Source organism: Phacochoerus africanus, chromosome 15, assembly GCF_016906955.1.
Source record: "Phacochoerus africanus isolate WHEZ1 chromosome 15, ROS_Pafr_v1, whole genome shotgun sequence".
Taxonomy (NCBI): Eukaryota; Metazoa; Chordata; class Mammalia; order Artiodactyla; family Suidae; genus Phacochoerus; species Phacochoerus africanus.
In genome coordinates this window covers 28,493,737-28,510,505 of record NC_062558.1, presented here as the reverse complement: position 1 = coordinate 28,510,505, position 16,769 = coordinate 28,493,737, and the positions used below count along the sequence as shown (strand labels likewise).

The following is a 16,769-nucleotide window of genomic DNA, read 5'->3' as shown; positions in this document are numbered from 1 at the left end:
GGGGTCACCCAACTCAAGTTGGGGACCATCTTCACAGACGGGTCTCCCCTTTCAGGCCCCTTCCCGCGCCCCTCACCTGCTGCGTGGGGGTAGACAGGCCCAGCCCTCTCCAGCCTTCCAGCCCCCACCAGAGGGACACTCCCAAGCACTGGTTTCGAGAACTGATCTAAAGATTGAGTAATCCTTTTACAATCATTTTGCATATCTGTGGTTTCCACTTTGTTGCTTTCTACAAAATGTGAAGAAAAGTCACATGGGCTTGCCGGCGGAAGCATCAGTAAAAGTACTTCTAGATGACAGATTTTTTGCCCATCCTCAGCAGGGCAAGAACTGAGTGACGCTCTACCACCAAGAGAGTCATTCCACTGCCAGTGATTTATTTATGTAAACGAGGCTTCTCTGCACTTAGATCTACAAAATAAGAATAGAATTGAGGGATTTGGTGGCATAGTGGGTTAAGTATCTGGCATTGCCACTACTGTGCCTCCAGTCACTGCTGTGGTAAGGGTGCAATCCCGGGCCCGGGAACTTCCGCATGCCATGCGCGCTGCCAAAGAAAAAGAAGAGAGTTGATGACAAAATTGTTCTCATTCTGGCAGTAACAGTCATTCGTGCATACATGGATTACTTGGGGATAAAGAAGAAATGGCCACCTCAGTAGGAGTTGTATTTCCTTGCAAATCAAAACCCACAATGTCATGCCACTACAAATGCTTACAATTTTTTAAAAACTGGAAGTACCAATGTACCAGCTTTATGCAGAGCAGGTGACTCTATCGTACTTTGCTGGAGGGGAGGCAGAATGGTACAACTACTATGAAAATTGTTAAACACAGACTTATGTCATGTGTTACCATATGACCTAGCGCTTGTACTCCTGGGTTTTGTTTTGTTTTGTTCTTTTTAGGGCCACACCTGTGGCATAGCGAAGGTCCCAGGCTAGGGGACGAATCTGAGCTGCAGCTGCTGGCCTACACCATAGCTTCAGCAACGGCAAATTCTTAACCCACGGAGCAAGGCCAGGGATCAAACCTGCATCCTCACACACACTATGTTGGGTTCTTAACCTGCTGAGCCACAATGGGAACTCCCTGAAACACACTGATATTGTTGATCAATTGTGTGCCTTGAGTTGAATGGCAATCCAGACCAAAAAGAGTTTTTGAAAGTTTCCGATCTCAAGAAAAAAACTTAAATGTCCTTTTCAACTTATATAGATACTTATATTGCACAGAAGTACAACAGAATGAAGAATAAAACTTAAAGGGGACGTTCTCTGGTAGCAGAGCAGGTTAAGGATCTGGCGTCACAGCTGTGTCTCTGGTGGCTACTGTGGCACGTGTTTGGTCCTTGGCCTGGGAACTTTTGCATGGCATGGGCACAGCCAAAAAACAAAAGAACAAGAGAGAGAATGAGATGGCTCAGTATGTAGCAACAAGGAACAATGTCCAAGACATTGGGACAGCTGAATGGTGGCCAGCTAGGTGGGAAAAGATCAACTATGATAAATCATAATAGATAAGAAGAGTGATGGCAAATTTATACAGCCCTTCCTGTGCCCGCTATGTTTTTATATCCCCACAATGCCAATCTAAGAAGGAAGTACTATTATCCCCATTTTACAGGTAGAGAAACTGAGGCACAGGGCCATCAAGTGACTTGTAAACTAGTAAGAGGCAGAGCTTAGATTCAAACCCAGACCACCTGGCTCAAAATCATTTTTTTTTTTTTAAGATGTTGAATAACTTTATTCTCACACTGTTGAAACTCACCTCTTTGGAGGAGTCAAATTCATTCTTTTAAACACTTCTCTTTTCTAGCATATATGTAACTAGAGAAAGCAAAGATCCAGAACAGTACTGCGCACTTTGATTTGTATATACATAGGGAAAGATGCCTAGCAAGTTCCATGCCCTTGGGGGTTGGAGCTGTGGTCCAAACAGCCTCGGATCCTACTCTTTCTAAACAAGAACTGAATTCAGGAGTAGTTATATAAAATGGTAAACATCCACAAGCTTGAAAAAAAAATTTTTTTTTTTGGGCTTTTTAGGGCCGCACCCGCAGCACATGGAGGTTCCCAGGCTAGGGGTCCAATCGAAGCTACAGCTGCCAACCTATGCCACAGCCACAGCAACTCAGGATCCAAGCTGTGTCTGCAACCGACACCACAGCTCACGACAACGCCAGATCCTTAACCCACCTAGCAAGGCCAGGGATCGAACCCACAACCTCATGGTTACTGGTTGGATTTATTTCCCCTGCGCCACAATGGGAACTCCTGAAAAAAAAATTGGGGGGGCCGTGCCTGAGGCCTGAGCCACAGCAGTGACAAGGCCAAATCCTTCACCCACTGAGCCACCAGGAAACCCAAGTTTGAAATTTTAAAACAACGGAAAGGCAAGTCAGCAGCCCAGACCGTGAGAGACCCTCGTGTTAGCAGCCAGAAAGGTGCTGAAAAGAGCCCAGAACTTCCAAGGGAGGCCCCCCTCCCCTGCCCCCAGCAAATAGACTGTCGCAGACTCAATCATTCACTTTTTTTAAAGGTTTATTACTTCAATTGTATGTTATTTTTTAAAGATGATAAATTCATTTCTCTTCCAGTAGAAAAGAGACAGAGGCTTGCCCCAAGACCAGAAGCCCGGGGGGGGGAGGGCAGACAGGTCTCCCACCTGACCAGACACCCAGGCTGGTGGCCTGGGGCCTCTCCACCTCTGCCTGGGCACCAAGGGTCCTGGTTGTGGAGGTGTGGCGACCTGGGACACAGCCTCCCACCACCCCCACCAGGGAGTGGCCGGCTCAGAACACAGGATGCTGTCAGTTTAGGCTGGAGGGAGGAGCCCCGGACACCCAAACCCAGCCCCTGTAGAGATTTCAGAGAGACCCTGCAGGGGTGAAGACACGGTCAAGTGCATCTCAGTTTCTGAGGCCCAGTTTTCCAGCAGGCAAAGCTCTGGGTTTAGGTCTGGCATGGAGCCACAGCCCCCTACCCAGCTGGCTGGGGCACAAGAAGTCTGTGCTCCCAGGCTGGGTTCAGGACTACAGCTGGCCCCTTGGAGTAAAGGCCCCGTCCTGCCTGGACGAACCCCCAGGCAGGGGCTGCAGTGGTTCGAGACTGATGGAGGCAGCTGGGGAGAGGCAGTCAGAGTTGTCAAGCGCCCCGGCTTGCTCACCCAAAGGAGGGGGTCCCGTGCCCATAGCACTTGTGGGCAGGCATGTGGATCACTCCAAGAGAAGGTTCCAGAACACTCTTTGTTGTCAAGACTCTCCCCAGGTCCCCTCAGCAGCGGCTCCATCCCTGAGTGTGTCTGCATACATGTGCACACGTGAGAACATGTGCTGGGGGGTGTGCAGTGTGTGACACGCATGTGGCAACGGGAGGTGGGAGGGCTCAGATTTGGGGACTGGTGGGCTGTCCGCTGAGAGAGTCCTGAAGAAGTGGGGTGTAGGGGCTGGGAAGCTGGTCTGACTGAGGGGCCAGGCTGGGCTGGCTCTCGGCATCCTTGGGACCCTGTGGAGACAAGGAGGGGTGCTGGATCACCAAGCCCCGCCCACACCCAAGTCCCACCCCTGCACATTTCCCACCAGCACGGATACCCCATTGGAGTCCCCATTGGCCACCCCCACCTATCAAGCTGGAGATGAGAAAAGACTGGAGTGACCTACAGACTCCTGGGATGCAGGTACAAAGGGGTTCCTCGTCTCCCGAAACACAGTCCTGCCCTGCCCTCACCCCATCTTCAAGATGGGGAAACGGAGGCCCGAAAGGACTTGCCTAACACGGAGAAAAGGGCAGAGCAAGGGGTCCAGGGCTGATATAAACAATACTGTCAATACAGGAAAACTGGAAACCACCTACACTTACATCAGTATCAGAATGCATTTTTAAAATACAGTCACAAGATGGCATTCAACCCACAGAGCTGTCACACACAGAAAACTGAGGAGGGGAAAACCGACCGGGGGGGGGGGTGATTCATATAGTTTGACAGTAAGTAGATAATCTTTTTAAAAAGTATCTATTGCTCATGGATCCAGATATACACAATCAGAGAGAAGACACGCACACCCAAATTCCTAGCAATGGTTGTCTCCGGGGAGATGGGGAGGGCCAGTGGGACTTGCAAGGAGGCAAAAGTCACACAGGAAAAAGGTGAAATAGGACAAAATCTTAACAACCAACATTGTTGAGTCTGGGTGAGAGGAAAGTGTAATTTATCTAGTTTGACATTGTTTAAAAATTCCTCAGTTTAAAAAAAAAAAATTAAAGGCAGCACAATGATGCTAAGAACTGGGAACAACTTTTCATTCCCCCAAGAGCTCTGCCTTCCTCCCCTGGAAGAGCGCAGTGGCTGGAAAACCCCAAATGCCCCCCCGCCCCCGACACCCCCCCACCCTCCCCACCCGCAGCTTGGGCCTCGCTCACAAACCCCAAAGGCCCGCTTCTCCTCTGGGACAAATCTAAGGCTTCCTGGATTGAGCCACATTCAAGCCAGCGGGGAAAGGAGGGGAGGCCAGGATGAGACCAGCGCCGCCTGCCGACGCATACCACACACAGCACTGCATAGAAGCAGCATGGGACAGGCAGGGTGGGAGCGGGAAAGGGATGCACAGATTCTCAGCGATGTGGCCCAGAGAGCCACAACTTGAGAAAGCCTTGCTCAAAAAGTGAAAAGAAAAAACTGCTTTCCCAAGAAAGACAAGGACCCAGAACCTGAGGCAAATTCCTCCTCCTCCTCCTCCTGTTCGCCAGCACTGTCATTTAACTGAGGAATTAGGACTTGGAATTAATGAGAGAATGATTAATGAGAAAGTGAGAAAGATCCAGGAACATTTCCCCGAAGGGCTGCCCGGTACAGTTGTCCAGGCTGTTCATTGCACAAGGGCACCCAGCCAAGGGAACTACGAAACAGCTGTACTCTGTTTGCCAAATCCTCAGCCTTAAAGCAGGCCATGTCTGCATAGAGGGGCTGGCTTTTGCTTCTTCACATAAAAGCACCCTTTTGGGCTAGTGGAGGCCCCGTTTCCTGCCTTTCCTGGAGCAAAGCAGCCCTTCGAGGCCACCTCCATGCCCAGGTGCAGGGCAAGGTGTAGGACCTCTCCCAGGGACTCAGCGCAGGCTGGAGCTCGTCCTTCAGGGGTACCAAGTCTCCAGGACCACTGGCCCCTTCCCAGGTCCTGATCGCCAGAGTCTACAGGGTCCTTCAGAACCGTGCATTCCCCAAGTACCCGTGACCAGGAGGAGGGGGAGGGCTCGCATCTGGGCTGAAGTAAGTTGCCTTCTAGGAGACAGGGCAGCAGAATCTCTTGAATCAAAAACGTCCCCAATAACTTGAAATTTGGATTCTGTTGTAAAATCAAGACGAGGCAACAGTTTTGTTTTTGTTTTATTTGAAGGAGGGGGCAGAGTGAAGGTGGCAGGACATCCTGGCTGTGTCCATGAGGCTCAGACCTGACAACCACCAGCTCTCTCTGTGCTAAAAGTGAAAAACCCCTTCTCTGTGCCTGAGGACCCCAGCCCTGCACCCCAGAACACCAAGCAAGTTTCTGCAGAAGGGAATCGTGGCTGGAAAGGGGCAGAGATACCGATGGAGCCAAACTGTACACAAGAGAGGAAGGAAAGTGGGAGAGGGGGGCTCTTCTCCAGCTAGGATACCCCACCCCCAAGCTAAGGAAGACATGGTCGGGCCTTCCCGTCCCCAAACGGGCAGGAGAAGACCTCCCCCCACTAAGGTCCTGGCTGGGGACACAGCTGCCCCCCCCCCCAGCTCTTTGCAGGGCTGGCAGCGCCTGCCAAGTCAAATGCACCCACACCCAGCACTTGGCAGGTTCTATTTTATCTCCTCCTCCAGCCCTGTCAAATGAAGCAAAACGGAAGCAGCCAAGTGGCCCCCAAGAGCAGGCCTGTCACCTCAGCCTCAGCCTGTGCCTCTCAAGAAAGCTATTTTAACCCCGGCTGGCCCTGCCCCAGAAGCTGGGCAGGACAGCACATTTCCCAGAATCCAAAATAACAGCTATGATCAGAGGCACAACCCAAGAGCGACTCAACCCTGCCCAGCCCCCAACCCTGTAGGGCCTGCAGTTCTGCCTGTCACCTCCCCCCCGGCCGCACTGGCTCTCCTGAGACCTCAGACCTAAAGGAACGCAGCGAGCCTGGAGTTCCCATGGTGGCTCAGCCATAACGAATCCAACTAGTATCTATGAAGATGTGGGTTCAATCCCTGGCCTTGCTCAGTGGGTTAAGGATCCGACATTGAGCTGTGGCATAGGCTGGCAGCTGCAACTCTGATTCAACCCCTCGCCTGGGAACTTCCATATGCCACAAGAGCAGCCCAGAAAAGCAAAGCATAAAAAAATAAAGGAACATGGCCCCAAAGACACACTTGCCAACTTCTCCCGTAGGTAGGCTTCCAGATCAAAGGAGGCGCCTGGTTAAATGTGAATTTCTGGTAAACTGCAGAGGAGTTTTCAGTATACGCACATCCTGATCTTGGCATGGGACAAAAATCATCAGGCTAAAAATCACGCTCTGTTTACCTGAAATTCACATTTTTAAATGTTTTTTTATTTTTTTACAGCCACACCTTGGCATACAGTAGTTCCCAGGCAAGGGGTCAAATCAGAGCTGCAGCTGCTGGCCTACACCACAGCCACTGGCAGATCTGAGCCCCATCTGCAACCCAGACCCAGCTTGGGCAATATCAGATCCTTAACCCACTGAGAGGGGCCAGGGATCAAACCCACATCCTCAGGGACACTATGTCGGGTTCTTAACCCACTGAGCCACAGTGGGAACTCCTAAAACTCACATCTAACTGGGCATTCTTTTGCTGTTGTTTCTTGGGGATTTTTGTTTAGTTGTTTTTCCCCAATCTGGCAACCTACCCTGTATATCCTAGATATACGGCTGGTGCTTAGTTGATGTCTAAATTTTTTTTTTTGGCTGTGCCCACAGCATGCAGAAGTTTTGGGGCCAGGGACTGAACCTGCACCACAGCAGCAACCGGAGTCACGGCAGTGGCACCAGATTCTTAACCCACTGAACCACAAGGGGAACTCCTGACACCTAAATTCTTTTTTCTTCGTCAGTCATCCTGGATTTATTTAAGCCAACCTACATTAGAATCCTCTTGGGCACCTATTAAAGTACAGATTTCCAGGCCCTATCCATGATTCTATTCCAGGAGGTGTAGAAGGATGTCTTCGGATCTGCATTTTTAGCAGACTTCCCCAGAAGAGTCTACTGCACCAGAGGTTGGAGAAGCAGCTGACCTAAACCCTTTGGTTTCTCAGGGCCACACCCGAGACACACGAAAGTTCCCAGGCTAGGGGTCGAATGGGAGCTGCAGCTGCCAGCCTACACTACAGCCCCAGCAACACCAGATCTGAGCTGCATCTGTGAACTTCACTGCAGCTTGCAGCAACACTGGATCCTTAACCCACTGAGCGAGGCCAGAGATCGAACCTGCATCCTCATGGACACTGTCAGGTCCTTAAGCTGACCTAAACCTTGACCCCGCCTTTCTAAGACCTCCTTGCAAATAAGACACCAGCCCACCGAACACTAGTCGCCCTCCACCTTCTACCACACTTGGGATCACTCGGAATATAAGAATACAGCTACAATGTACAAATGCCTATTTCCAGTCTGTAGACACTCCAGGTGAAGTTCAAGCTAAAGAAATGGGTAAGATCCAAAGTGCTTCAAAGGTGCCAGAGTTCTACTTGCTACAGGAAGGGGCGGGGGCGCGAGGCGTTACCTGGTACCCACCTACAGTCTTGCTTCTTGCAGTACAGTTCCCTTGGGAGCTGGTGTCATCAGGGATTCAGAATAGGCCTGAATGGCCTCCTTATCCTTTGAGCCCTTTTTACTACTACTCCAAAATAAATAGCATTTCTCCTAGAAGATAACCAAGCTAATTTATAGTTGACATCGTAGTCAAATGCATAACGGTCTTACACGGTTCTTTGATTTTCAAAAAGCAGAGAGTGGAGCACAGAATTTTAGAGTCCAACCACCATTAATGATTCGGGTTGGCTGAGATTCGGGGGGTGATGCTGCCCTTCGTGGGACGCAAAAAGACCAATATCTTCAGGAATCTCACTTGGTTGGATGGACAAGCCAAGCTGAAAAGGGTTCGTCCGCCTGAAAATGCAGGCTGACTGGAGGTGGGGAAATGAGCCTTGTTGGACAAGGTGGACTGGCCTTGATCAAAGTGCTCAGCAGGTAGCATTTTAAGAGACTCGCGTTGTACTCATTAAGTTAACTGGTGGCATTTTAAATTGGCCAGAAAAAGAAATGTTTCTGCTTAAAAAATTTTTTTTTTGAGTTTTTTCTCTAAAGAATGATTTGCGAAGAAAAACACTTTTTTTTTTTTTTTTTTAGGGCCAAACCTGCGGCATATGGAAGGTCCCAGGCTAGGGGTTGAATTGGAGCTGCAGCTGCTGCTGGCCTACACCACAGTCACAGCAACGCAGGATTCAAGCCGCGTCTGCAACCTACACTGAACTTGCAGCAATGCTAGATCCTTAACCCACTGAGCTGGGCCAGAGATGGAACCAAATCCTCATGGATACTAGTCAGGTTCATTACTGAGGAGCCACAATGGAAACTCCAAGAAGAAAAATGTTTTTGAAGAGAAATTAAAATACATTGAATTCAATGACATGTCTTTTTTTTTTCCCCCTCTACAAATGGGGACAAATACATAAAAACATCTGAGGCCTAACCTCTACTAAACCAAAAAATATATACCGGGATAAATGTCAACGATTTAGCCTCCAGCGAAACCAGCAGGAAGGACGCCTCAACGATGGTCAACAGAAACAATGATATTATCGGATTCAGGGGACAGGGATGGGGGGTGAAGCAGGGAAGCTTTCACATTTCCGGTCCTCACTCCCCTCCCCATCCCCCTTCTGATGGACTGTTAGGAGTGGGGATGAAAAGATGGGGGGGCTGTCTGGCCCCGCCCCTCGCCTTAGGCCCCGCCCCATGTCCGGGTGTGTCCTCATTACCGGAAACCCAGGTTGATGCTGGGCACCGGGAGGCATCCACCGCTGCTACCTATAGCCTCTGGTCCCTTTGTTCTCCCAGCATCATTCAGTCCAAAAAACGTTGGGAGTTCCCTTCTCGGGCTAAGTCAGGGACAGAGGACAGGGCACCCACCGTTCATGGGGGGATCAAAACACCAGAAGACCTGGCACCCTCACACCCAAGCCAACATTTGCCCCCAAAGGATGGGAAATTTGCAAGGGAAACCGCATTAAGGGTCTGAAGGCCCAGGGTAAGAGCCTGGAAAGGTTTATTATAAGCAAGCAAGCAAGTGTGCAGGCTGCCTCCGAGAAAGAGGAGAAAGAAAATGCTGTTTCGCCAAAGCTGAAGCAAGAAAGCAGCCATTGCAGGTGGCCCAAGGGGCAGCAAGGGAGCTGGCGGCCCCCTGCCGAGGCCGAGGCCTATGGCCCTAGGACAACTCTGGATGGGGAGGCCACCAGGGGGACTTTCTGGTTCATGGAGTCAAAATGGTCTTTCAAGACTCCCTGCCAACTGAGAAGTGTCCCCTGTCCACCAAGTGGCTGGTCCCCCATCCCCACTGTCCTGGGGGCCCTGCACTTACAGGTTTCGTCACGGTGATGGCAGGAACTTGCCCCCTGGCTTCCAGACCTTGTGTTCTATTCGTGCCTGTATCCCCCAGACTGAGCACAGTGCACCCCCCACCCAAATTAAATCCTGAAGGTGTCAGTGAGTGCCGTGAATGAATAAATGAATGAATGACACCAACTCAAGAAGGGGTATTTGTTGTCGCCCCCCCCCCCCTTTCTTTCTGCCTCTAAGTAAATGCACCTGGCTGGCTCCTCAGGGCTCTTCTCCATCAATGCTCCCTTCCTGAAATACCTGCTCCCATCCTGGTCCAAACTACCAGCCTCACTTACCTGGGCCTCCTCACTGGTGCCGTGTCCCCCCAACACCCCACTTCCTTCTGCTCTCCCAAATGAAGACCTAGTGGCCACACATTAACCAACCCATTCACTCTTCTCCTTGAGAGCCTCCAGTAGCTTCCTGTCACTCCCAGAAACAGTTCCAAGCTGTTCACCCTGTATGACAGGGCTGGGCATGACCACCCACTGCCTCTCAGGGACCACCTCTTACCCCACTGCCCCCATGCCCACTCCCCTCCAGCCACCCTGGCCCTGAAGGATCCTCCTCACCCATCGCTGCCTCAGGGCCTTTGCACTGGCCACTCCTCTGCCTGGAGCACCCTTTCCGTGACTCTGTGCTAAGAACTGACATCTGAGCTTAAGTTCAACATCTTCAACAGAGAAACCTGTTCTGACATGATCTCTACAGTTGTTCCCAACTCCCTCCAATGCTGCCAGCCCAGCAGCCACACATGGCTATGGAGCTTTGAAACAGGTCAAGGCCCAGACAAGACCTGCTGCAAGTGTAAAACACATACTGGATTTCAAAGACTTAACCCCCCCAAAATCATGCAGAAATATTTATATTTTTTAATATTGATGACATGTTGAAATGGTCATATTTTGGATACACTCAGGTGAAATAAATATGATTAAAATTAAGTTCTTTTTACTTAATGTGGCTATTAGAAAATTTAAGTTTAAAATCACACAGGTGGCTCATGCTGAATTTCTATTGGACAGCACTGCCCTAAACCCCTCACATTTCCTACCATCTTTATCATCAGTGAAATCATCTCGTTTATTTTACTTGGCTTCCATCTGTCTTGCCAACCCAAATGCCAACCCCTACACATCCCCCTAACCCTGGGATCAGGGACTATCTTGTTCCCTGCCATCTGCCCAGTACCTGCCAGAGCCTGGCAGCCAGCAGCTACCAACTTGATGAACAAACCAGTCAAGGACCAGGTCTCATTATCCAAAACCACCCGCAGCCCTTCCAAGGGAGGGTCCCCAGGCCTCCCAAAATAGGCAGAGAAGTGGTAACAGAAGATGCAAGAGAGGCAAGGATGCAGTGACTGCTCCCCGGCCTAGGCAGAGACCTAAGGCTGCAGCCCGAGGTGGGCTGCAAGCTGAGGGCATCTGTGGGCAAGCAGGCAAGGATGGCTAGAGGATCCAATCAGAGCCCCTCCTTTCCCCAAGCAGACAAGCAAGCGGCCGCTCGGCCAGGGCCATGCTCTGGCCACCACCTACTTGGCTCCGGATCTGGTAGACGATGGGGATGAACAGCAGGACGCAGCCCAGAGCAAGGAGCACGTACTGGGCATAGTGCAGCACCTTGGGCATCAACACCAGCTGAGTGTAGAATGTCTGAAGGGTCTCCCCCTCCATTGCCCCGCTCTGGGGAAGGAGAAGGACAAACAAATGGACTGGGGCCACATGCTGTGGGCAAGGGTACAGATGCCACCCCATGCACTTCCCTCTATCCCCTACCCCTTCCCCATCTCAAGCCCACTAGCCAAGATGGGTCCTGCCAGTGTCTTTATTTCCTCCAGGGCCACACAACAAGACTACATTTCCCAGACCCCCTTGCAGCTAGGCAGACCCATGTGATATCCTGGCCAACAGGATGTGGGCACAATGACTTTACAGCTTCCACGCCTGGCCCCCTGTGATTCTCTCCATCTTTTTCCCTGGGTACCTAAGAGAGACAGATTCTGAGGATCTCCAAGGGGGTAGGGCCAAAAGATGAAAGGGGCCTGGATGTCCCTGAATGACTGCGTGGAACAGAGCTCCACCTCACCCCCCGACCCCCATCAGACTATGATGTGATCGAGAAGTGAACTTGACTTTTGGAGGCTGTCTGTTCTGGCTGTTAGCCCACCCTCATTTAAAAAAATCTATGTCAGAAGGAACCCTGAAAAGCTGGGAGAAAAGAAAGTTCAAGTGAAAAGCTGACACCCTGAAAACCAACTTGCTTTCATCTCAGGAGAAGTGGTCCCGCGCATTGGCAACATTATTGTATACCCTGGCCAGGGATCTTACAATTTCATGCAGCCTCTGTCTTCCTCATCTCAAGTGATCCTTTCAACCCAGTGGGATAGCTGACATAAAGGCATGGAGAGGGTGAAGTTTCTAACAGACTGTTCTATGTCACAGAGTCCAGCTACAGGCTCCCCACCTCACACAGCCTCCTGCCTCAAAGGCCCACATCAACTCCTTACTGAGGCATCAGACGCCAGGCGCACAGCAACCCCGCACCCAGGGGGAGGGAGGCGGCCTTACCTCTGCAAACCACAGCAGCGGCAGGACCACCGGTTCAATCTTCCCGGTTTGTCTGGAAGTAAGTGAGACCAATCAAGTGAGAAGTTTTGACCCAGTGTCCTAGGTCAGAAAGCTCTCGACCTGTGATCCTAAGCCACAGGGTGAGGAGGGATTCGATTCTGCAACGACTAGATCAGCAGGAACCTGAGAAATGGGTGTCTTCTTACAGGGAGGAACCTGACAATTTGACAATATTTTTTATTTTTTTTTAATTTTCTGGCCACCCCTGCGTCATGCAGAAGTTCTGGGGCCAGGGATCAAACCTGAGCCATACCAGTGACAACACCAGATCCCTAACCTGCTGAGCCACCAAGGAACTCCTGACAATATCTTTTTTTTTTTTTTTTTTCTTTTTAGGGCCGCACCCACAGGATATGGAAGTACCCAGGCCAGGGGTCGAATAGGAGTTGCAGCTGGAACCTACACCACAGCCACAGCAACGCTGGATCCAAGCTGCATCTGCAACCTCTGCCACAGCTGGATCCTTAACCCACTGGTCAAGGCCAGGGATCAAACCCACATCCTCACAGACACTATGTCCTGTTCTTAACCAGCTGAGCCACAACGGGAACTCCTAACAATAGCTTCTTAAATGAAAAATTCACAGATATATACTGGAGGCCGCCAGGGATAGAGCTCCTATCCATTTGTTCCTTTAGAAACAGAACCTCAATTTTATTCCGGATGGCAAGGCACTCGGCTAACAACACGATTTATGCTGACCATCTGCTTGCTTTAGAGAATCTGGAATCTTGGTCCATGCCAGACAGAGGGTGCCTACGTGATCAGCTCCCCGTAAACACCCTGGGCTCTGGGTCTCTACTGGGCGTTCTGCTAAAGGAAAATCACTCATGTTGTCACAGCTCATCTGCGGGGGAATGAAGCATGTCCTGCGTGACATGCTTCTGGAAGCCTGTGCTGGGGTTTTCCCCCAACTTCACCCCATGAGCCTTTTCCCTTTGCTAATTATGCTTTGAATCCTTTCTCTGTAATAATTCACAGCCGTGACTACAACTACATGCTGGGTCCTCCAAGTCCTCCTGGTGAATCATTGAAGCTGGGAATGGTCTTGGGGGCCCCTGACACAGTCACTTTACTGGCTAACTGTGTGACCTTGGGCATGCTACTTACCCTCTCTGTGACCTCTCTGTAAAATGGGGATTATATTGGAGTTCCTATTGTGGCTCAGCAGATTAAGAATCTGGCTCGTATCCATGATGTAGGTTCAATCTCTGACCTCACTCAGTGGGTTAAGGATCCCGGCGTTGCCGTGAGCTGTGATTTAGGTTGCAGACGAGGCTTGGATCTTGTGTCGCTGCGGCTGTGGTGTAGGCTGGTAGCTGCAGCTCTGATTCAACCCTTAGCCTGGGAACCTCCATATGCCACGAGGGTGGCCCTTAAAAAAAAGCAAAAAATAAAATAAAATAAAATGGGGATTATAATGGAGCTCCTCACAAGGCTCTAGTGAGGATAGAATGTGATAACATGAAAAATACTCAGCATATAAAAAGTACTCGATGCACAGATGATTGGATTCGGAAGATGTGGTATATATACACAATGGAATACCACTCAGCCATCAAAAAGAATGACATAATGCCATTTGCAACAACATGGATGGAACTAGAGAATCTCATACTGAGTGAAATGAGCCAGAAAGACAAAGACAAATACCATATGACATCACTTATAACTGGAATCTAATATCCAGCACAAATGAACATCTCCTCAGAAAAGAAAATCGTGGATTTGGAGAAAAGACTTGTGGCTGCCCGATGGGAGGGGGAGGGAGTGGGAGGGATCGGGAGCTTGGGCTTATCAGACACAACTTAGAATAGATTTACAAGGAGATCCTGCTGAATAGCATTGAGAACTTTGTCTAGATACTCATGTTGCAACAGAACAAAGGGTGGGGGGAAAAAATGTAATTGTAATGTATACATGTAAGGATAACTTGGTCCCTTTGCTGTACAGTGGGAAAATAAAAAAAATTAAAAAAAAAAAGTACTCGATGCTATTACTGTTGGCTTGTTAAATGCCAGCAAATAACTGGATAAATATTCTGTAACGTCACTATTCTTGGGTCTGCTAGAAGGCAGAGCTGGAGAAAGGGATGCCCTCCCTTGGGGTAGAGACACCAGAGTCAACACAAAAGGCCCAAATCCTCTATCACCATTCTCAAAATTCACTTATTAAGGAAGCTATTGTGCAGTGAAATGAATTTACACAGCATCCCCTACAGAAGAGACAGACACAGAGAACATTCTAGAAAGACAACGGGGGGGGGGGGGGTCCCCTCCACTGTGGCCTCTTATATCTGAGCTTGGGAGAATTGATATAAATTAAATGCACAGAGCCCGTGACTGCTGTCTGCATCTAGTGAGCAAACAGCACAGAAGTTCCTCAGACAAGTCACAGGTAGACGGCTCTGCTTCCAGGGCAGCTGAGTCTCCAGACTGTTCCCACACTGGTTCCTCAACAGCCCTCGGGGATGGTGATAAGCATTGCTGTGAGGCTACCTCCCTTAGGACCACGGATCCAGCCCACGCAGCCGCATGGCCCAGGTTCTGAATAGAGAAACAGAGCCCCAAAAGATCAGGGCAGCAATGTTATCACAGGAGTTGGTAAGGACAAGGAGACCCTGGCACCCTGGTGGGAATGGAAAATGGTGTAGCTGCTCTGGAATACCCATCTGACTGTTCCTCAAACAATTCAACAGAGTCACCACGTGACCCAGCAATTCTGCTCCAAGGTATCTACCCGAGAGCAATGAAAGCATACGTTCACACAGAAACATACACGATTATTCATGGCAGCATTATTCCTAATGGCCCCAAAGTGGAAACAACCCAATGTCCATCACCTAATGAATAAAAACATGGTCTTTCCACACAACAGAATATAATTCAGCCATAAAACAGAGGGACACACTGACATAGGTTACGACATGGATGAACCTTGAAAACATGTTACATGAAAGAAGCCGCTCTCATCTTATGTAATTCTATTTACACGAGATGGCCAGAATAGGTAAATCCACAGACACAGAAAGTAAATTAATAGTTGCCTGAGGCTGAGAGAAATGGGGAGTGACTGCTAACAGGTATGGGGTTTCTTTGTGGGGCTGATGGAAATGTTTCAAAATTGATTGTGGCAGGAGTTCCCTGGTGGCTCAGTGGGTTAAGGATCCAGTGTGGTCACCGCTGTGGCTGAGGTTACAGCTGTGGCCCCACAGCTTCCAAACGCTGTAGACACAGCCGGGGGAAAGAAATTGATTGTGGTGATGTTGCACAGCCCTGTGAACATGCTACAAATCACTGAGCTGTACATTTTTAAAAGGGGAGTTTTATACTATGTGAATTAAAAATTCTTCCCGTCAAATGAATTGTCACACTTCAGGGTGCTGTTTGCTAAGTTTCCATTTTCAAACTCTTGGTTTGGGCAGGATTTAATTTTTGTTACTCTCTTGAGTAGGAAACATCACAGATGGAAGATTCTGGCTCATTCGGGGGGACAAATGCCAAGAGAGAAAAGGGGGGGGGGTCCCAGGCAGGGATGTGAAGATGCAGTTCAAGCCTCGGCTCAAAGCTAAGACTCCCCTCAGGGGGACGATGGGCAGGGACCAGATTCCACATCCCGGAGAAACACCCCTCCCCCAGATGCTGGGTCCCCAAGGACGTTGCATCCCTGGTCTCTACACAGCAAGGCAGGCCCGCTTCCCAGCCCCCACTCACCCAATGCCTTTCACAGACTTAATGTAGAGACTCAGCTGAAGCTTCACAGAGCAGTTCATAGGGATCCCGGTGACCTGCAGCAACAAAGACAGTGAGGGGCCTGGCCTCCCTGGAGCCCCCGGGACACCTTCAAACAGCCCTCTCCCTGGTCAAGCTCAAGACGGCCCATCTGCTGGGGTCTCCGCTACCCACTCTAAGCACTGATGGGGAAACATGCTTCCCCAGTGGCTCTTATGCCCACGACCTTGCGGGATCCCCTCTAGAGAGCCAGCCTCTAGCTGGATGGAAAGAAACGTATCCTTTCCATCTGTCCGCTTACAACAATGCTTCCTCAAGGGCAGAATGATATTTTCTTGTCATCGCCCCTCTCTCCATCCTCCAAATGAAATAAAATAGATGTGCATGTTGATGAAGTCGCCGTCTTCTCCATTCACCCCGTCATCGTCTCAAAGAGAAAGTCTGCATCAGGGACCTTCCCCCTTTCTTAAAAAATGTTTGAGGGTTGTTCCCATTGTGGCGCCGTAGGTTAAGAACCCAACTAGTATCCATAGTATCCATGAGAATGCGGGTTCGATCTCGGACCTCGCTCAGTGGATTAAGGATCTGGCATTGCCACAAGCTGCAGCATAAGTCATGAATGCAGCTCAGATCTGGTGTTGCTGTGGCTGTGGTGCAGGCCGGCAGCTACAGCTCTGATTCGACCCCTAGCCTGGGAACTTCCATAGGCTGCAGGTGAAGCTGTTAAAAACAAACAAACAAAAAAAAATTGGCCATGCCTTGGGCATGCAGATGTTC

At 49.9% G+C, this 16,769-nt stretch overlaps 1 protein-coding gene across 2 annotated transcripts in view; it reads right to left on the bottom strand.

Moving 5' to 3' along the window:
- Positions 1 to 2,530: 2,530 nt before the first annotated feature.
- Positions 2,531 to 16,769, bottom strand: part of SCARB1 (scavenger receptor class B member 1) — a 91,054-nt gene continuing 76,815 nt past the window's right edge. The window contains exons 9-13 of one of the 2 annotated variants that reach the window (XM_047759545.1): positions 15,975 to 16,048; positions 12,202 to 12,253; positions 11,170 to 11,316; positions 7,769 to 7,897; positions 3,374 to 3,508 (exon numbers count right to left, since the gene is read on the bottom strand). In XM_047759545.1, coding sequence (XP_047615501.1) covers positions 7,769 to 7,897; positions 11,170 to 11,316; positions 12,202 to 12,253; positions 15,975 to 16,048 — 402 coding nt within the window. In that variant the 3' untranslated portion in view covers positions 3,374 to 3,508. Of the gene's footprint in view, positions 3,509 to 7,768; positions 7,898 to 11,169; positions 11,317 to 12,201; positions 12,254 to 15,974; positions 16,049 to 16,769 lie in introns of both variants that reach the window. The other variant, XM_047759546.1, reaches the window with a different exon arrangement.